This window comes from Scardinius erythrophthalmus (assembly GCF_964197995.2).
Source record: "Scardinius erythrophthalmus genome assembly, chromosome: 7".
Lineage (NCBI taxonomy): Eukaryota > Metazoa > Chordata > Actinopteri > Cypriniformes > Leuciscidae > Scardinius > Scardinius erythrophthalmus.
In genome coordinates this window covers 13,169,553-13,192,778 of record NC_138227.1, presented here as the reverse complement: position 1 = coordinate 13,192,778, position 23,226 = coordinate 13,169,553, and the positions used below count along the sequence as shown (strand labels likewise).

General features: G+C 36.2%; 1 protein-coding gene across 1 annotated transcript in view; it reads left to right on the top strand.

The window, feature by feature from the left end:
* dpf1 (double PHD fingers 1) overlaps positions 1-21,033 on the top strand; it is a gene marked incomplete at its 3' end in the record, with an annotated part of 49,745 nt that extends 28,712 nt beyond the window's left edge. Inside the window, exons 9-12 of the mRNA XM_081369801.1 lie at positions 17,940-18,059; positions 18,143-18,255; positions 18,390-18,471; positions 20,963-21,033. Of these exons, the coding sequence (XP_081225927.1) occupies positions 17,940-18,059; positions 18,143-18,255; positions 18,390-18,471; positions 20,963-21,033 (386 nt within the window). The remainder of the gene's footprint in view (positions 1-17,939; positions 18,060-18,142; positions 18,256-18,389; positions 18,472-20,962) is intronic.
* Positions 21,034-23,226: the final 2,193 nt, after the last annotated feature.

The following is a 23,226-nucleotide window of genomic DNA, read 5'->3' as shown; positions in this document are numbered from 1 at the left end:
ATCTGTCTGAAATAAAAAGATTTTATTTACAAATATGTGTGAATTGATTGCTATGATTTTTATTCATTATATATTGAATATTCTAATAATATTAATCGTTTTCTTCCTTCTTTGTTTTTAAAGCATTGTGGTGAATTAACATCGTTATTAAGTAATTTGTCATCAACATCAAAGCCTGGATCCATTTGGCGTTCTATGGGTTTCCATAGAAACAAATATCTGGTTCTGAAGACGTTAACACACTAAAATCTTGTAATTATGGTAATTACGACACGACATGAACAAAGCAAAAGACTTCTAAACAAAGCTTGTGTTCATTCACACTGCACACAAATCCGATTTGGATTCAGTGTCCGCTTTGTTATTTCGCAAATGTTGAAATTTGATCCATTTGTTGAGACGTTGTCAATATCCATATCTACTTCAGCTACCAATTAAATAACCAGTCAGAACAATGCCAAGAGACTTATAGAACAATAAATAGTAACTGTCAATGTGGAAAAACAAGATGGAAAACTGGACATTTTGCATCTGCTCATGTTTTTTTTTTTGCTACATCTCACCACGGTGCTGATGTCCCGAGGCATTTTTTACATATTCATGCATTTACAGTGTCCAAAACCTGCAATGGCCAATGACAAAAAGATTACAATGATTTGAAGTCCAATGGACTGAGACATTTAAAAAAAAAAAAATTGGGATTGAGTTTGTAAAAATAAGATTAATGTCTTTTTTTTCTGTTCAAACTAAATGGATTTGATTCTGATTTGCAAAAAAAATCAGCTTATCTGAAAAATATATATATATATTTTTTGTCTTTGGAAAGATTATTATTAACTTAGTTACTTCATCGTTTGTCTCTAAAGTCAGTGAAACCTGGTAAAATTCTGAGAGACGTCCCTGAGCACCAGCACCATTTTGGTGGAAAAGGGTATTAACCATCTCACACATGCATTACATTGAGTCACACAGCAGTTTTCGTGATCAGTATTTGGTCGTTTTTCAGCAAAAAATGTTTTTTCAACAAGATACATTTTTTCAGGATTCTTTGATGAATAGAAAGGTTGTTTGAAAGATATTTTTTTAATGATTGATTAAATGTGTCCTCACTGAATAAAAGTTTAAAATTCTTTCTTTCTTTCAAAAAGAAAGATATAATTAGAGCACAAAGTAAAAAAAAAAAAGTTAGCCAAGATATATTTGTTAAAAATTAGCCTTCCAGTTTTACTGCACATATAATCTTGTTTTTTACATTTTTAGTTTTGAGATTTTTACTGGTAAACGAGACAAAAATACAGATTTGGAAAATGATTTGTTTTGCAGTGCACAGTGCATCATGCTAAAGTCATGTGACAGTATCAGTATCGAGATCTTCCACCACTTGTTTATGGCTTTGTTGTGTTCAGTCTGAATCCTTTTGCCTGACAAAGACAAGGTAACAGTGACCTCATTGCAGTGTCCTTGTGAAATCATGCCCATTTGCCTCCCAGAGTTATCTGGCTGAGTGCTTGGCTGAATTGGCCTGCCCATCGCTCTGTTTACCCCTCACCGCCACTGGCTTTTTGGTTTCGAAAGCTGGTTATAAAGAAAAGTGCAGAAAATTAGGGCCGTGTTCAATTTTGCAGGATTTTTTAGACAGAGCACAAACGTGAGCGTCTGCAGGAAGGTACGTTTTCTCATTTCACACACACACACACACACACCCCGTATTCCCATACTCCACCACGAGCGATATTATTAATAAGAGAGGTTTTAATGAAACCTAGATTCATGCATTATTCATGCAATATTTAGACCAAAAAGAGAAAGATGTAGATGTAGGCACGATAACTAGGGCCACCCAACTCAAGATGGTGAATTGGAGCCAGACCAAATCCGAAATTCTCATCCTCTGCCGTTATTTCGTTTTACGGCTGTGCTACCTCTCTCTGTTCTATCAGTTTGATGAATGACAGATTATTCAGCCAAGAGATGAGATTTCACCTCTCATTCTTGCTCTCTCGTTCTCCTTTCTAGTTTTTGCTTTCCCTTTCTTGCTTTCTCTTTTATGCTTTCTCCTCTGTCTCCTTTTGATTTAAGATTCATCTATCAGTGCTCTGTATTTTTCCCCCTCTTTATTTATTTCCACTGCAGAAGTGAGGCTGCTTGGCTGAGATGAGTGACTGCATTAAAATTCATGCCTGCTCATATTCTTTTTCATATAGTGTTGTGGTGCTGCTGGTCGGACGGAGGGGGTTTTGGGGGCTGTCCAGCAGGGCATGGGGGAGGGGTGCTGTCTGGTGTCAATGTGTATGGAAAAGGGTAGAGGGGTAGATGGTGGGTGGGTTGGGGGGGGGGGGGGGATCGCTGTTTGCATTTGAGGTCGACCCTCTAGATGTGCACCTGAAAATTGGATTTCGTGATTTGAGAGTTCTAGTTAAAATCCTCCCCCACACGCACACACATATACAAGCTCTCTGCTCCCACATAATGTTTGGCTGTTAAAAAAAGCCAGCATTTTAGAAGATTTAACCCTAATTTCTTACAATAAAATACTTTTTCTGCATTTTAAAGTGAAATCAGTGCAGACCACACCATCTGTCGTTTTCCAGTTATTGAAACATCCAGAAAACAAGATAGATTTGTGTGAGTAGCGAATTTTTACATTAAAATGTTTCGTTAGAGAACATGTCTTAAATTACATGTACAGTATTTTCCTTAACTCGTTGACAAATCAGAGCTGACTGCGCTTTTCGGGAGGCGGGTTTTAAAGAAGCGGAAACTAAAAGCGTTCAGACAGCGGGTGAAAACAGGTGCTGCAACAATGTAAATTATAAGAAAAATAAGGAGTTTTTGAACATTAAATGATGTTAACGTATTCTAGTAGAGCTCATCAACAAAAATTATGAATCTGTAAATGAGCATAATAGTACCATTTTAAGCATACATCTAAATCATACATTAAAATTCAGTGATATTTACACTATCGTTTAAAAGTCTGGGGAAGGTGAGCTGCATTTATTTAATCAAAAATAAACAGTGATATTGTGAAATATTATTACAATTTAAAGTAACTGTTTTGTATATTAATATAAACTTTTTAAATGTCATTTATTCCTTTGATGCAAATTGGAATTGTCAGCATCATTACTCCAGTCTTCAGTGTCAAGTATTATCAATGTTGAAAACACTGATAAAAACTAGGATTTGATAGATAGATAGATAGATAGATAGATAAATAGATAGATAAATAGATTTAACCCTACTTTCTTACAATAAAATACTTTTTCAAATTTAAATTTAAATCAGTGCAGACTACACTGTTTTTCTGTCAGAACATGACAAAATACCTGAATTGCACTACATTGTGTGTGATAATAGTATAAATACAATTTGTTGCATTGTTTTACATGTAGAAAAGAAACCAAACATTATGATTAACTCTTAAGTATGTTCATAACTTGCAATTTATTTTGCGCTTGGGGATCAATGAAGGAATTCAAAGTCTAAGTCTAAGTCTTATATTGTATGTGGAAAAACGGCATTCTAAATAATAGAAATAACATCACTTTAAATGTTTATAGAGTGTGTTTCATAAACTACTGACACTTTTATGTCCCAGGAGTATGTTTTTTTTTTTTTTTAAATGAGCTGATTTCAACATTCATTTTCATAAACAATTTTAATTTATTTAAAGGTACACTAAGTCTATACATAATCAATCCTTCTTCCAAAATGTGTTTTAACATTTAACTATTGTACGCCTATTATTAACTATGGTAACCCTATTATAAGTTTTTATATTTTAGACCTGGTTTTCATGGAAAAATGCATACATATGTCACTCGCCCGTGCATCTCATCATATCCATAAATAGAGAAAAGTTGCTCTGGCGACTTTGACACGCATGGTATGTGAGTGGCAGAGGCTAGTTGTCACAACGAGCAAGAAAGGTCAACATGGAGCCGCTAAATCTCCGGTGAATCACCCGTTTAAAACAAATGCTGAACAGAGGAGAGTCTGCTGGCAAAGAGAGAACGTGACAGAGCTCGTAATAAAACAAGATCAACATTGACTTGGCTTTTTGGAGATGGCGAGAACTGAGGGATTTGAAATGTTAAGGTGACGCACGCGTAGATGGTGTTTTTATTACTTTTTTGTTTTTATTATTGGGAAACCATATTCATTCGCACTGTCATGCAGAGCCTAAGCACAACCAAAACAATGTTCTTCTCCAGATTGCATGCAATTTTGTTTTTAACCGCCAGAGGGCCAAAAGGTAAATAGCGCACCTTTTTTTTTACATTCGTTTTTCAACATTTATTTTGTATCAGTGTTATTTTAGTATTGTTTGTATAATTTTTTGTTTTTGTAATTTTTATAACTTTTTTATTTTTAGTTCAGTTTTTATTTATTTCCAGTTAGAAACTTTAGTGCTTTAACTTAAAGGGATAGTTCACCCAAAAATTAGCCCATGATTTACTCACCCTGAAGCCATCCTAGGTGTATACGACATTCTTCTTCTTCCTATTGACGAATACAATTGGAGTTATATTAAAAAATAACCTGGCTCTTTCGAGCTTTATAATGGGAGTGAATGGCTGGAGAAAATTTGAAGACCAAAAAAAAAGGATACTTCCACTGAATGTTTTTAGGCCACTGCACAGTATATCATTTGAGAGGTGGTAGAAATGTTCAGAACTAATTTATTAATAAAAAGACAGAATTCTCCTGGATATTGCCCATTGTTAGTAGACAAATAAACTAGTTAGAGTGTACAGTGTACACTGAGATTCAGACTGAGGTTTATGGAATACGCTTTATACAAGCGGTCAGCAGGAGGACAGTTGAAGGGGTAGTAGCAGGTTTTTTTTTTTTTTTTTGTAGAGATGGTAGTGGGGGTTGTTTTTCATTGCATTGAAGGTCAGATTTGATCTTTCTTTCTGTCTGTTTGTTTGCGTTCTATGTTCAATCCTAAAATTTATTTTCCCTCTTCCCTTTCTCCTTGCTTTTATTTTTCTCCTCCACATGTGACACATGCACACACACCTAAGTAATCACATACTCTTTTTTTATGGACAATTGCAGTGATTATGGCGGGTAAGCAAACTGCTCTGAAAGCTCGGAATGACTCCCTTCTTCAGATGAATTCCCTCATGCTGTTTGTACGAGAGGAATCGTGATTGTGAGGCTGAATCACGGCACAAATAATAATGGCATATCAGCACACCTGGGAACGAGAGGAGGCTGAACTTATCATCATCAGCAGCACAACAACCAATTGCAATAAACTGATGGCAAAAATAAAGTAACAACGAATAGCATTATGCCCTAAAGAGACTTTAAACAATATGGAATGGCGTAACATAAATCCCATACAGGCTGTTTCACATATATTATCTTTATTATAACTAATGGGTATATTTTATAATTATTTGTGTTTAATATTTAAATCTGTATACTGTGATGGTGATGTCACTGACATGTTATAGGTTTCTCTAAGGCTTAAATGTCTTGTTGGTATACGCATTCTCTTATAATACCCTCATTATAATTCTAGAGTTCAGTACATTTATTTGGCTATTGATTAACATCATCAAATAATCCACACAGCAGCAGCAGAACATGTTACTACATTTTGAATAAAGACAACAAATCATTCCCGGTAATATATTTCACAATAAAAAATAGTTCACAATAAAGCAAAGAACATGCATTAAGAAAGAGTACATTTTTAATTGATTTTGACCTTAAACATAAAAACACAATGTTTTAGCAATGCATTATACTCTTGAATGAACAGGTATTGCAGCGTATTATAACTGCCTTTACAGTTGCTACCTTGGTAATGCGTTATATAATAAATGAATTAAGTAAAGTCTAATTTTATGCTAGACTCTGGCAATTTCGGCAAAAGCTCAAGTATACTTCTTCGTAGGAGTTTACCTGTCTCCACTCTGCGCTCCGCTAGGCCCCGGTCGCTACCTGCCACAGTTGCACTCCTGTCTGCTCCGAAACAAAGCAGGAAGAGCAGTGGCCGTTGCCTAGTGATGGTGTTGCCATGGAGACTGGCCAGCCAGACTCTCTCTATAAAGAATAGGTTGTTATATGTACATCGAGAGCGTGGAAGGGAGGGGAGGCAGTGGAGTTTGGAGTTTCTCTAGGTTTGAGGATGGAGGGGTAGGGAGGTTCATTAAATCAGGGAAAGAGAGAGACTTGCTGAATTCTCTATGATTTGGCATATATATTAGACCAGACAGTTGTGTTGTATTTTACTGCGTTCTGCCTCATTTGCTATTCTGTATTAAGAAGAGGGCCGAGGGCTGTTTGGCTAGACTGGGGCCTTAGGAAAATGCATGAGAAAATGAAAATTTCTCTTTCTTTCACTCATTGTTCTTTTCTTTTTCTTTTCTTCACTTTCTATCTCACATGTACATGTAAACATCCTCATATAAAAAACGTTTAGTACCAAAATATTTTTGTAACAATTTGTTTTAACAGTTAATAAAATGTGTAGTATTTTATATATATATATATATATATATATATATATATATATATATATATATATATATATATATATATATATATATATATATATTGTTCTAAAATGAGGAGGCAAAGTCCTCATACTTTTTATTTTTTTTATTTTTTATTAATCAAATGTAAATTCATGTCCCAGTTACACTTAATGTTGTCACATTTTCCTAGTTAAATAAACACTACATAAAAATAGAGAAACCAAATACAATTCTATTTTATATTCATTAACTATACAATGTAATTAATGTTCTTTTTATTAAAACCAAGTATAAATCTCATCAATTTAATGTTTTTAAGCATTTTTCATTTATTCCAAAATAACAACTAACTGTAGTAAAAATTTACTACATTATTTGTGAACTAATGTTCAGCTTTTCTTTCTAACAGTCACACATCAAGCTTGGTCACAGACACAATGTACCTTTAATTTCACCAAGCGGCTTGCTCATTAAAAAAAAACACATTCATCATGTTTTCAGAACATTTCACGTTTGATTTTGGTATGACATAAAGCGGTAATATATATCTAAGTGGCTGAGTTATTTATTTATTTTTTAATTAGTCTTCCCATTAGTCTTCTGACAAAAACGAGGTGGGATTTATTGCATGAACCATTTATATTCAACCATAACCAATCATATCCAATCATAGCACATTGCCTCCTCACACGTGTCTTTCCCCCATTCATTCTCAGTTACTCTCCCCCACCAAAGCCACCACACACTTTAGGGGGGTCTGTTAAAAGTCAATGGGCTCAGGGGAGGCAAGAGAGATGCGGACTCCTGCTGTAACTTTACCTGCTGATGTCGCTGTTAGAGATTGTTACTTTAGAAAAACGTGTGATTTATACACTTTTTAATGTCACAATTTGTAATACTTGCGTTGATTTATTTTTGTAATATAGGTTATTTTCTCACCCAATTTTTTAGGAGGCACTGCCACCCTTGCCTATAATTGTATTAAAGAGGAAAAAAGACTGCCGCATAAACTAAGGCTTTGTCAAGACCAATTAAGAGCGTCAAAACGCCATTTTGACTTTCATGCACATAATGCGTGAATTTTTAATTTGAAAACTGAGACTTTGTTTCTTATCAGAAATTAAGTGCCTCAGTGCCTCCCATTATTAAACGGGAGGCACACTACAAATAATGTTTTGTGTAGGGAAAAACCACGAACCTGGCAACCCTGGCTGAACGGATGATTCATAGGGTTAAATAGAGCTTGCTTTAACGTAGAGCTTGCTGTAACGAATCAGTTACATTACATATAGTGAGAATACCGATTATTGGCCGATACATTGGTGAATCCCTAATATATAATGCAATACAATACATATTCTGTATTGTGCATTGGAAACTATTTGTATGCATGCTTTTACTTCTTGTAGCTGACCTAACCTTGCAAATGACGTGCATATACATATTAGTTTTTATTACACTCCAATGTCCTCAATTCAAGCAGATGGGAGGCCCAGAGTCAAATTCTGCATATGCCCTCTGAAAAGAGCTTACTGCACCCCTGACCTCTCATTTCTTTTCTTTACAAATATGCACATATCTAAGGACATATACTATAAGGACAGAGAGTACAAAATCATTCAGTGTTAGAGCCTGGTATCATATGTATTGCATGAGGTTGTTCTGGATTCACAATCCCAGGGTTCTGCAGTAGAATTATTGATTTTCAAATGTTTACAGTTTCCATTTCTTCAATGAAAGTTGGAGAGCAGAAAAGTCACACTGTGACTGTCTTGTGTAAAGAATCAGCATGCTGGTGCTTGTGTGTGTTTTGTGTTGATTTTATTACACTTTGTGGTGGAGTGTAGTTTTGCTTTTGAGTGATAATGGCATTAATTTTGGGATGCAGGATACTCTTTGTGGAACTGCTGCATCACACTGTTTGCTTTCATCACTAGAGCTCTATGTCTCCATGTATCTCACAGTCTTGGTTTGTGTGTAAGGGTGTGTGCATGTCAGACTGACTGCACCGCAACCATAGATCAGGTTTTATTATGCACCAAAAGCTGATCCTCCTCTCCCTTCACAGTGTCGTTCTGTTTGAGGTCTGTTATGCAACTCAGCCCACTGACTGGTCAAAGTACTGAGGCCTGTGAGATACAGCAATGCATTTTCATTCAGTCTTTCTTTTTCTGTGTCTACATGTCTGTCTGTCTATCTATCTATCTATCTATCTATCTATCTATCTATCTATCTATCTATCTATCTATCTATCTATCTATCTATCTATCTATCTATCTGTCTGTCTGTCTGTCTGTCTGTCTGTCTGTCTGTCTGTCTGTCTGTCTGTCTGTCTGTCTGTCTGTCTGTCTGTCTGTCTGTCTGTCTGTCTGTCTATCTATCTATCTATCTATCTATCTATCTATCTTTTTATGTCTATCTTCAAGTTTTTCAGTCTATCTATCTATCTATCTATCTATCTATCTATCTATCTATCTATCTATCTATCTATCTATCTATCTATCTATCTATCTATCTATCTATCTATCTATCTATCTATCTATCTATCTATCTATCTATCTGACTTTCTGTCTGTCTGTCTGTCTGTCTGTCTGTCTGTCTGTCTGTCTTTCTCTATCTATCTATCTATCTATCTGACTTTCTGTCTGTCTATCTGTCTGTCTGTCTGTCTGTCTGTCTGTCTGTCTGTCTGTCTGTCTGTCTGTCTGTCTGTCTGTCTATCTATCTATCTATCTTTTTATGTCTGTCTTCAAGTTTTTCAGTCTGTCTATCTATCTATCTATCTATCTATCTATCTATCTATCTATCTATCTATCTATCTATCTATCTATCTATCTATCTATCTATCTATCTATCTATCTATCTATCTATCTATCTATCTATCTATCTATCTATCTATCTATCTATCTATCTATCTATCTGACTTTCTGTCTGTCTGTCTGTCTGTCTTTCTCTATCTATCTATCTATCTATCTATCTATCTATCTATCTATCTATCTATCTATCTATCTATCTATCTATCTATCTATCTATCTATCTATCTATCTATCTATCTATCTATCTATCTGTCTGTCTGTCTGTCTGTCTGTCTGTCTGTCTGTCTGTCTGTCTGTCTGTCTATCTATCTATCTATCTATCTATCTATCTATCTATCTTTTTATGTCTATCTTCAAGTTTTTCAGTCTATCTATCTATCTATCTATCTATCTATCTATCTATCTATCTATCTATCTATCTATCTATCTATCTATCTATCTATCTATCTATCTATCTATCTATCTATCTATCTATCTATCTATCTATCTGACTTTCTGTCTGTCTGTCTGTCTGTCTGTCTGTCTGTCTGTCTTTCTCTATCTATCTATCTATCTATCTGACTTTCTGTCTGTCTATCTGTCTGTCTGTCTGTCTGTCTGTCTGTCTGTCTGTCTGTCTGTCTGTCTGTCTATCTATCTATCTATCTTTTTATGTCTGTCTTCAAGTTTTTCAGTCTGTCTATCTATCTATCTATCTATCTATCTATCTATCTATCTATCTATCTATCTATCTATCTATCTATCTATCTATCTATCTATCTATCTATCTATCTATCTATCTATCTATCTATCTATCTATCTATCTATCTATCTGACTTTCTGTCTGTCTGTCTGTCTGTCTTTCTCTATCTATCTATCTATCTATCTATCTATCTATCTATCTATCTATCTATCTATCTATCTATCTATCTATCTATCTATCTATCTATCTATCTATCTATCTATCTATCTATCTATCTATCTATCTATCTATCTATCTATCTATCCCTCTGTCTGTCTGTCTGTCTTTCTCTATCTATCTATCTATCTATCTATCTATCTATCTATCTATCTATCTATCTATCTATCTATCTATCTATCTATCTATCTATCTATCTATCTATCTATCTATCTATCTATCTATCTATCTATCTATCTATCTATCTATCTATCCCTCTGTCTGTCTGTCTGTCTGTCTGTCTTTCTCTATCTATCTATCTATCTATCTATCTATCTATCTATCTATCTATCTATCTATCTATCTATCTATCTATCTATCTATCTATCTATCTATCTATCTGTCTGTCTGTCTGTCTGTCTGTCTGTCTGTCTGTCTGTCTGTCTGTCTGTCTGTCTGTCTGTCTGTCTGTCTGTCTGTCTGTCTGTCTGTCTATCTATATATCTTTTTCTGTCTGTCTACATATTTTTCTGTCTGGTTTTATTCCTAACCCAAAAATACAAATGCTGTGTGTTTATTACAGTTTTTCTCAGTCGCTTTGGTGCATTTCTCATAACACTATTTACATTTGCACAACAGTTAATGCAGTTCTCAAAACAATTAGTACAAACTGCAAAACCTAGTTGATAACCTGCAAAAGCGTGTCACTTGCTCAAAATGAATAGCTCATTCCTCAAAAGCAAGTATTTATGTCAATGAATGTGTCAGTGTCATCAAAATGAAAAGTCCTGACACCATCGTTTATGAACAAGATAGTCAAATGGCTTTGTCATGTTTTCATCATGACAGTTTACTCTGTAAATATTTTCCAATGCAAAAAAGTCAGATCTTGGTGACACTACCTGAAAATGCTCAATACAGCACTAAATACTATTTGCACAGCCATTTGAAAAATACAGTAAAGTTACACATTACTGTATTTATGAGGTAACTGAGTACAAGACACTGAATATGTATGTTTCACATTTTTACTGCATATGCTCTTTGCAATTCTAATTTGTTCACAGCATTGTGCAAAAGAAAAAATACACCATTATTTACAACAAACATAAACTCCCTTTGGGTAGAGCTGTGCACAACTGTAAACAATATTGCAGTAGGCCTATATACTGTACTGGAACTGAACATACAACATACATAGGACTGTAATCATTCATGCACATCCAGACGTTCCTCTCTGTCTGGTCACAATTTCATCTACATCCCAGCGAATATCATCTCTTGCTCAATTGCAAATTTTTCAATTTTGGAGACTTTTTCAGGATTTTTTTGTTGTTGTTGTTGTTTTAAATGACAGATTTTGACAACTAGTTCAACATTTTTGTATGTAATGACTCAAGCAATGAAATGAGGACTATTAGTTTTATATGGAATGACTATTCATCATTCACAAGTATAGTTAATTTTGACTGACATGACATAAGCAAATGATAATGTTATAAAACAGCAGAGAGTTGTATGAAAGCAATTGATGCATGTCCAAAAGCATTTGCAATTTGTTGGAAGGAATGAGAAACTGCTACTATGATGTGCACAAATGACTAAATGTTGTGGAGGTTGAACTAACTGTTGTGCAAATGTAAATAGTGATGTGAGAAATGCACCAAAGCGACTGAGAAAAACTGTATGTGTGACCATACATGGACATTTGTGTGTGTGTCTGTGGTAGTTTGATGAAGGGGGTTATTAAAAGCAGGATTCCACCCCATTTGTCATGGTCAAGAAGTGGGGTGCAGCATGCGGGCAACCTCAAAAAAACAAAAAAGATTAGGCAAAGATGTACCAGCAATAAAGCCTAGCTCAGGAGGGGGTTGCATGTGGAATGTGTCATTTGTTTGTGCAAAATCCATCCACACTGCAGCAAAACTTAATGAGGTGCTTCTTACAGTATGTTCTATTTTAAAGCTCTGGCTTATGGAGACGCTATTGAGTGTGGTTTTCTGTAGCGTAAGGCACATATTCAAGGTATATTCTGTGTAAACAATCTATTTTCACATTATATATTTAAAATATTTGACATTTAAATGTATGATATGCAAGTCAAAAACGGTGCAGGATGATGGTGCTGAAATGCTCTTCATTGGTGACCTAATAACTGCTTGACTTGCTAAATGTGCATCTGACTTTCTTAAGCTTTTATTTTATTTTACAGACACACGTCAGTCCAGGCATGTGGAATTGTCTTTATGTGAGAGGTGCTGCTAAAATGCTTTTGCATGATTAGTTTAATGGCCTCATGAAGCCTGTTTTTTTTTTTTCTTTTTTTGGAGTATTTGGCAACTGAGATCATAGAAAGGTTTGTGCCAACAGGTGCTCGTGAGTCCTTCCTGTGGTGTTGTTACTTGAGCTGCTTTCTCTCCCAGCCATTTGTGTCCTAATTAGAGATGTGTGATCTTGCTAAAATAGAATCGTGTCACTATAGGATCATTTGGAGAAGAATTGGGGTGTGGAGAGAGAGCGAGAAATGATAAGGGAGGGAGGTTTTTGAGGATTCCTATTCCTACTCTCTCTTTCGATTCCCATGGGGCTGCAGACACACTTGAAAGCTGTGAAGTGTGCTGTTCTGCCTGTATTCTCCTCGTAATTGGCCAAATGCTGCATCGGGAAAGATTTAGGGAGGCAGGAAGGCATGGCAAAGAAACTCCTGCGTCTGTCTCTGAAACTCTCTATGTTTTTCTTTTGGCTTGACTCGTCTCTCTGTTCTTCCCATCTTCCTTTTTTGTGTTAATATAGGGCTTTGTTCCAATACCTAGTGTGCTGCCTCACTGTCTGCTGCCTTAGACAGATGTCTTAGCTGCATCCCTCTGTCATGGAAACTCAGAAGTGACTGATTTGGAAAACTCTTCATATCTGATACTCGAGTTTTAGTGATAGCATGATATAAGCTAAACTATAAATTGACTATTAATATATTATATTATATTATATTATATTATATTATATTATATTATATTATATTATATTATATTATATTATATTATATTATATTATATTAACTCAAGTGTTCTTTGTGTTTGTCATTACAAACAAATGAATTTTGTCTAATGAAGTGAACTACTGCATATCCCCTTCTCTCATTCTGGGATTTCTTTTTCCACAATGGATACATGTGAAATGAGGTAGGCCTATCTTAGAAGGCATCATAATTAAGTTGCCTTGTACCTTTTGGAACAGCTTTTGCGTGGGGGGCGCCTTATGATGCCTTAACATGCAGCCTATGGAGGCAGCTCAATAGATTTAGGAATAGAGGATCTTTTTGTCTCTCTCTCTCTCTCTCTCTCTCTCTCTCTCTCTCTCTCTCTCTCTCTCTCCTCGCATCTTTTTTTTGTGTGTGTGTGTGTGTGTGTGTGTGTGTGTGTAGATATGTGTGTGTGCGCACATGTACGAGAAAGCAGGATTGATTGCCTGTGGCTGTCATCCGAACACTACACCTTAAACGCGACTGCAGGCTTTTAATCATTGATAGGCTTTTGCTTGAGTCAGGCAGACTACAGGGCAGACCCGCTCTCACACAGACACAGCCATATTAGAAACTGCTGATTCACACTATGCTATTTGAAATCTAGTATTTAAGCCTTTATTTTAGACATATATGCAATATGTGTGTGTTTTGTACATGATGTGAGACTGAAGGAAAGTGTGTTGAGATGGAGAATGTTAGTGCTTCTGCACATACATATGCATGCACTCCACAGGGACTTGTGAGCACATCGCGTCCATGAGAGAATCACAAAAGACAGACGGACAAAAGAATTGATTTCTTTCACAACCTTTCATTTCTATTTCTATAAGAACTGTTGGAAAACATAATGTATTAGTCTGTATACTTGCATGTTTTCTATAACTTTCGATAAAGAATCTCTGATGCTGTACTGTCAAGTTCATCCTTCTTATTTATCAATAGTGCATTCTGCATTCTTAAACCCAAAAATGAATATTCAGTCATCTATTCACCCTCATGTCATATCCTACAGCCAATATTTGTGTAAGGCAGATTGTAGCGCTGCTTTCTGGAGTGCAGTTCACTCCTTCACCAGTTGACATGCTCTAATTATGCAGTGTGAATGAGAAGCTTTGAGTACACTACTTATTTTCGGTGAACTGTCCAGCTGTCTGTATAATTATCCTTATAACTTACATTCCGACCCTTTTGTTCTCTATTTACTAGCTTTTACTATTTTTGCACACTGATTATTTAACAGAGTTGCATGGCAAGTGTGAACTGGTTGCTTGTTGTATGCTAGTCTCAGCTTCAGGCCAATGAACCATTGACTGACCATCTGGTCGCATACAAAAACACAATGCTTCAATCTGATTGGCTGTATAGACTCAATTTCTGGGAGTCAGGGTACACAGATTTCAGATCAGTTCACAGAGACAGCAGCTGTTGAAAAATATACTGTATTTTGTTTAAAGGATCATATTCATGAGACAGGTGCTTTTACAGCCATCTAGAAGAATTGGTTGCAAATACAAAAGAACAAGGAATGTTCCCATGATATGTTTTTAATTGAATGTGTATTATTCATTTAGGATATATTTTCATTGAACAATTAGTTTATATAGATATAACAAATTATTATTATTATTATTATTATTATTATTATTATTATTATTATTATAAATAAACAGTTATAATAAACAGTATCCACCTGTCCATATGTTTTAGAATTATTATTATTATTAATAATAATAATAGTAATTATTTTTGTTATTATCATTATTATTATATTGGTCATAAATAAACAAAATAAACAGTCTCCATTTGTCCATATGTTTTAGAAATAATAATAATAATTATATTTGTCATAAATAAACAATTAAAATAAAGAGAATCCACTTATCCATATGTTTTAGAAATAATAATAGTAATAATAATAATAATTATTATTACTACTGGGAGTTTAAAGAGGAAAAATGGTTTGGAGAATGTATTATTCATTTAGGATATATTTTATTGAATAATTTGTTTATTGAGATATAAAAAATATGATTGTTATTATTATTATATTGGTCATAAATAAACTATTTAAAAAAACACTTGTCCATATATTTTAGAAATAATAATAATAATATTAATAATGATAATTATTATTATTATTTGGACAAATTTGTTTAATTATTATTTAAGTGGAATTCTTCCAATATTCTAATGCTTAACGGTACATTTGAAGAAAGATTTTGCCATTTTTGTGGATGTCTCTAAAAAAAAATAATATTTTTTTTTGCATTCACATGTATTTTGTACATGCAGAGAACAAATGCAAAAAAGATTTATTTGTAAAATTATGATTTTTTATTTTATTGTATGTATTTGTTTGCATAATTGTGCATTGCCCTGTCCATTAGTGAGATGTATTGAGACTATATTTTAACTTCATAATAGTGAAATAGAGGCCTGCAGATGGTGTCAGTACCTCCAGATTTCTTTTTCACACTGTGTTGTGTGAACCGACCTGCACTAAAATGAGTTTCCCTGTAAGCACCACGGACAGCTCCGCGGCTTACTGTGTGGAAGTGCAGTCCTGCCTCTAATGCTGCTGGTCTCCACTGCTGCAGCTGCACACAACACAATGCAGCCTCTCACAGACGACATGCTCTAGTGTGCGCCTAAATCTTCATTTACAAACCGCTTCAATGCAGTTCTTGCCGGGTTGTTTTTGTCTTCCCCGCTCAACTTTGCATGTGTAATGTGTGCTCTGTGGAGTTTGTTGTGACCACTTTTTCATCTGCAATGTTTTTTTTTTTAATACGTCCTCTGTCTCTTATCTTATCCTGGTCCATTCTCTCTCCCTCTCTCTCTCTTCTCTCTGGAGATTAGGGAATAAAACAGCACATATTCCCCCTGCTCGCTCATGCTCCCTCCCCCACTGATAGGATCTCTGGAGGATGGAGTGGATTAATGACCTCGCTGGAGAGGGCCAGATCTCTCCAAATCACCCCATAGAGCTGCACACACCACTCATCATCAGTGTGTGTGTGTGTGTGTGTGCGATTTACAGTAGCACATATGCTTATTTCCACTATATATGTGCTCAACCCATCACTAGTCGCACTGTGTTGCATTTAATTCAACCCACTGAAAGACAGACCTGTTCAGCCATGAATTCAAACTGATCTACACAGAGACATCCTTGTTTCCTTGTTAATTATATACACCAGTCTCCTGCTGTGTATTTGTTTCTCTCCGCAGCAGTTTCCTCTCTTCCTGTGACAATATTTAACAGACCTCCAGTTCTCCCAGCGGAGAGCGTGTCCCCCTCCCTCCGCTCAGACTGCAGGCTTCAGCAGGCCCGTATACCACTGTGAAAGGAAACATATGGACAGAAAACACACTAGAGACAGAAACAGAATATCATAGTGACTTGGGGTGGCATCAGCCTAAGCCCAAAGTTTACTTTGGTGGTCCACGCGAGGTAATTTTCATCATCAGACGGTTACGTGGACATTTACGCACACCGTCCACGTGCTGCCCAATTTTTGTGTCCGCGCTTACGCCACATATGAGTGACTTGAGCACTTAGAGTCCACTAGTTAGTGCGCATGCACCAAACACATCTTGCACACCCACTGCCAAGGAGTATACTTTAAAAGGCTCTTTAGAAACCACAAAAACACCCTAGCAACCATGTAACAATGAGCTGCATAGCGACCATCCACAACATCTTAACATCCTAAATCCTACATCCAACGTGATTTTTCTTCAAAAACATTTAATATTGTGGCATTTTTTTCTTTCTTGTAACACTTTACAATAATGTTCAATTCGTCCTAACAATGAACAATATTTTACAGCACTTAGTAACCTATTAACAGCAAAAGTTTAAAATAATTGTTTAAAATAATTGTGAAGTAAAAAAAAAAAACATAAAGAAAAAGTTTTTTGTTTTGTTTTTGAAGGAAGTCTCTTCTGCTCACCAAGGCTGTGTTTATTTGAAATACATTAAAACAGTAATATCCTGTTATATAAATGTAATATAACTGTTTTCCATCTGAATATATTTTAAAATGTAATTTATTCCTGTGATGACATCATTACTCCAGTCTTCAGTGTCACATGATCCTTCAGAAATCATTCTAACATGCTGATTTGCTGCTCAAGAAACAGTTGTGCTGCTTAATATTTTGTGGAAACCATGATACATTTTTTTTGTCTTTTGTCTTTTTGTAATTTTGTCTTTACAGTCACTTTTGAACAAAAAATCTTACTGATACTAATAGGTCATTAACTCAATCTGCTTGCAATCACATTATTCTCTATATAATGCACATCTGATTGGTTCGTGCTGTATCAGCAGCCAATGAGCTTGCTGCTTTACTTTTTAATACTTGCTCATTGTCTGCGTAGCAGTTTCCAGCACGCTTTCAGAAACCCTCCACCTTCCCCAGCTCCACCTGTATAGATCTGCTACGGGTAATTCATGTATGCTTTTGTACAGCAGCGGCATGTCGTGTATGTATTGGCAGTAGTAAGTCTCATACTTGCTCTGCAGCAGCAATAACCAACAGCAGCAGCGTAGCATATCTATTCCGCCAAACCAAGCATATCAACATTATCATATCCATTACCATGCCAAACAAAATTCATTGTTAGTCCATAATACCTAATGCATTAATTAATAATAACGTATTTCGTCATTTCTTTCGTTTCATTAAATTTTTTGCACCTTTCTCTTCTCTTTGCAGCCAAAAAAGCAGCTGATGGTTCTGTCATCCCAAACGGCTACTGTGACTTCTGTCTAGGAGGCTCCAAGAAAACAGGCTGTCCTGAAGATCTAATTTCCTGTGCGGACTGCGGCCGATCAGGTGCGGCCTAACCCACGTAAGCTCAGCTCGGAAATGGGATTTATTAATTTCTCAACATATTACCTTCTTTTCGGTTGTTGCAGGTCATCCGTCGTGCCTGCAGTTCACCGTCAACATGACGGCGGCGGTGAGGACCTACCGCTGGCAGTGCATCGAGTGCAAATCATGCAGCCTGTGTGGTACATCAGAGAACGATGTAAGTCAGCTGAACGAAGCAACTTTCTTTTCCAGTGCAATCTTTGTTGTGTTTGAGAACTGTTTAGTCCGAGTCCCCAGCGCTAGTGTTTGGGGACATGTGCATACAAGGATCAACTTGCATTATTTTTACAGGATCAGCTTTTATTCTGTGATGATTGTGACAGAGGGTATCATATGTATTGTCTAAGCCCCCCTATGTCGGAGCCTCCGGAGGGTATGTACTATGTGTTTTACATTTAGGTGTTTTATGTGCACTGCAAAAAAAAATAAAAATCTTATTCTTAATCAGTATTTTTGTATTATCGTTCAGTAAAAATCGAAACATCCTTAAAGCAAGAGACATTTACTTCAGAAGCTAAATTATTATTGCATGAGATAATCATTTTTTTATTTTATAAGTATATATAATCTATAAGATATATTAAAGTATACACTCACCTAAAGGATTATTAGGAACACCATACTAATACTGTGTTTGACCCCCTTTCGCCTTCAGAACTGCCTTAATTCTATGTGGCATTGATTCAACAAGGTGCTGAAAGCATTCTTTAGAAATGTTGGCCCATATTGATAGGATAGCATCTTGCAGTTGATGGAGATTTGTGGGATGCACATCCAGGGCACGAAGCTCCCGTTCCACCACATCCCAAAGATGCTCTATTGGGTTGAGATCTGGTGACTGTGGGGGCCATTTTAGTACAGTGAACTCATTGTCATGTTCAAGAAACCAATTTGAAATGATTCGAGCTTTGTGACATGGTGCATTATCCTGCTGGAAGTAGCCATCAGAGGATGGGTACATGGTGGTCATAAAGGGATGGACATGGTCAGAAACAATGCTCAGGTAGGCCGTGGCATTTAAACGATGCCCAATTGGCACTAAGGGGCCTAAAATGTGCCAAGAAATCATCCCCCACACCATTACACCACCACCACCAGCCTGCACAGTGGTAACAAGGCATGATGGATCCATGTTCTCATTCTGTTTACGCCAAATTCTGACTCTACCATCTGAATGTCTCAACAGAAATCGAGACTCCAGTCTTCAACTGTCCAATTTTGGTGAGCTTGTGCAAATTGTAGCCTCTTTTTCCTATTTGTAGTGGAGATGAGTGGTACCCGGTGGGGTCTTCTGCTGTTGTAGCCCATCCACCTCAAGGTAGTGCGTGTTGTGGCTTCACAAATGCTTTGCTGCATACCTCGGTTGTAACGAGTGGTTATTTCAGTCAAAGTTGCTCTTCTATCAGCTTGAATCAGTCGGCCCATTCTCCTCTGACCTCTAGCATCAACAAGGCATTTTCGCCCACAGGACTGCCGCATACTGGATGTTTTTCCCTTTTCACACCATTCTTTGTAAACCCTAGAAATGGTTGTGTGTGAAAATCCCAGTAACTGAGCAGATTGTGAAATACTCAGACCGGCCCGTCTGGCACCAACAACCATGCCATGCTCAAAATTGCTTAAATCACCTTTCTTTCCCATTCTGACATTCAGTTTGGAGTTCAGGAGATTGTCTTGACCAGGACCACACCCCTAAATGCATTGAAGCAACTGCCATGTGATTGGTTGATTAGATAATTGCATTAATGAGAAATTGAACAGGTGTTCCTAATAATCCTTTAGGTTAGTGTATATTAAGCATACACATATATAATAAAAAATGTATATAAGTATTTTTATTTTTATTAATAATAAATAATGAAATTGAACTTGCTAATGAAAAATTGCTACTTAAAACTGCTATTTCAAACTTTTGCCAAATATGAATATTTAGTAGATATTTTTTGTCGGATTGTTTTTTTTTTTTTTTCTAGTTTTAAGCACTTTACTCTTGCACATTTTGTTACACAAGTTTGTTTGGTGGAAACCTCGCATTTTCCACAAACGCTACTTTTCTAGAAATGGAAAAAACACTGTGCTTTTTAAATAATTAAACACTGTGTTGCCAAAGTTGATATTGTAGCTTTATATATGGTCAGACTCTTGTGTCATTATATTATTAACATTTGACCAAAATCAAGGTCAAATGGAGTTACAAGGTTTTTAACCAGGAATATTTTGAGAATTTTGGACGTGTATGTGTTTTGTCCACCATTAGTGGACAAAGTGCAGCATATTACATTTCCATCAATTTACCAGTTATAAAGTTAACTGCTATGTGAGCGCTCAGTTTCTTCTGTCATCTGGCCAAAATCTCATGTTTTTAAAGATCAAGTGCTTCGCACAGGCTATTTAAAACAGTATTAGCTATGAATTGAGAACAAATGCTAGACTAAGACACATTGCATTGCAAACAATCAGAGACTGTCCAAACTCTCATTGGCACTTCATTCACGATAGAGGCGGTGTGTAGTTATGAGGCTTTCCCGACAGTTTGAGGATCCAGTGAAGTTACAAGGTTTAGTCACAAGCTTTTTAAAATACTTATCATTAGTTAAATATTTGCAAAACCCACAGACATCCGTAAAGGGTGACCAATGGTAATGATTTATGCAAAAAAAAATCAAATAATGACATATGGAGATACAATGTTTCTGCCTGACAGTATCGATATACTCTCTGGAAAAACAAAAAGATGAAAAAATACTGCTAAACAATACATTTTTGCAGTGTTCAAGAACCGTTACTTAAAAGTGCCATGTCTAACTTTGGCCAAATATTACACGCTTCAATTTAAAACAACATTTGTGTCTCTTCCTTTGCAGGGAGCTGGAGTTGCCATCTGTGTCTGCGCCAGCTAAAGGAAAAAGCGTCCGCCTACATCACACTAACCTAATCTCCGTGCCCTACTTCACCCTAGCAGTCTCATCCTACTCTATCCCATCATCACAGATCCAAAGAGACTCCCCCAACATCCACCAGAAGAGAACAACTTTCATCTGCCCATTGCCTGTATGGTGACAGCAAGGAAAACGTAGGGTGCGACTAACATTTTTGTGTCATTTGGGACTCAAGCAGACCTTTCCTCGTCAGTCCCTCCAAAGAGTTCTTTCCTTCAATGATCAGAGAGGTCTTCTTCTTGTCTGACTCCATCTTATGGTGGCTAGACAAGTAGTGCCAAACGGTTTGTCGCTGAGGAGACATTTTGCACGAATCTGAGGGGGGCATGTCAGTGGGAGGAGTCTCTGTGACACCATTAGATGACGCACCAACTGCAGATGGGACGAGTGCCACTTGATCTCACCACAGCTTTTGGTTTGTTTAGCTCTGGTGAGAGATGGTATCAATGTGCCATTTTTTTTTATTTTTTTTTTTGCGGTATATTCTTCAGGAGCAGACACCAGCACATAATGAGATCATGTTTAGTCATTAAATTTGGCCTTATTCTAGCTGTAATTAGACTTCTGTTGTAGAGATGAATGAATTCTTCAATAATTAATATCCCTTGAGGATACAACTTTTGGTTCTTGCAACACATTACAAAAAAAGGTGATATATCATGAGCATAGTCTGTGTTAAAAGGAATATTGCAGGTTCAATACAAGCACTTGTAGAATAAAGTTGGTAACCACAAAACTTATTATTATTTTTTAAAGGGTTACAGTGAAGTAGTCAATTGCGGGATCCATGGGACCTAACGCAAAGAGACTTTGAAAAAGTGATTTTAAGCAAAAAAACACAATTTATATATGCAGAGTTGGATATTCTCATATATTTTTCGATTGTATGCGACAATGAACAAATGAAACAGCGTAGAGCAAATTCCTTTTGCCTGCTGTGACAAATGCCAACATGCTACTTGCACAAGTTTGGCACCTGAGATCTGAAGCAGAGAATTGGTGCGAATAAAATAAATGCCTATGACACTGGACTGAGACTGACAAATCTGTCTAGACCTCCTCCTGCAGGCTTTTGCCACAGGTGCAGGACAAAACGTGAAAGTTGCCGGTGTGAGCAGGACAATTATTTATTTATTTTTTCATGAGCGGGATTGAAAAATCCATTCCTCACACTTACAGTGGAAATGAATGGGGCCAATCCATAAGCACTAAATTACTCAAAATTACACAAAAATATATGAGTGTTAACATGATTTTAGTGTGAAAAAAATGACTTACTGACCTTTTCTATGTAAAATTGTCCAATTTAGCAACTTTGTTGCCATGACAATGTTAAGAAAAAACAATAAAACAACCATAAAAATATGTGAACAACACAAGTTTTTACAGAAAGTTAATGTAAGTGCTTTTATGAAATGATAAACTTCACATTTCTGCTTTTAAATCCTCTAAAATTGGCCCCATTCACTTCCGTTCTAAGTGCTTCGACGTTCCTGCAATTTTTTCTTTTAGAAAACAAGGGACAAGTAGAAATGATTTTTGTGGCAATCAACATTATACCACAAATGCTGCTGAACTTGTATTGAATCTGGAAAATTCTGGAATATCAAGGGAAGTCGTAATGCTGCAAACAGTTTTCATGCATAGAAAGATCCCTTTATTAAGAAAGTCCCAGGTGCATGTCTTTCAACCAGAGTCAAACTTGCTCTGTGTGAAAAAAGAAAAGAAAGAAAAGTAGATTTCAAAAATCAGCTGACTAATTCCGTACTTCCAACATGATCCCCACCTCCTATTCCTATTCTCAACAAGCCAACATAAAATTCCCTCTCAGCCAGGGTGCGTTTATAAGAGTGTATATTTATCGAGCGACGTCTGTCCTTGTTTTAAAAACAGGGCGTTAAACGGTTGATTGTTGTCTTTTTTATGATGACTTGCTTGCATGTTGTAATAGTATCGTTTTTAAATCATTTAAGGACAAAAAATCGAAGAAAGCACACTTATTCTGCAATAATGTTTTTGTGTTTGTGACCCTCTCTGGGGAAGTTGCGTCGGTATGTACGTGCGCTTTTAAAACTCTCGTGGAACTTCGAAACTGTAAACGACAGAATGGGGAAATGGGGCGGGGTTTTAAAAAGGGGGAGGAGTTTGTGAAATTCTGACGTTTTCAGGTGCCACTGCAAACTCTCCAT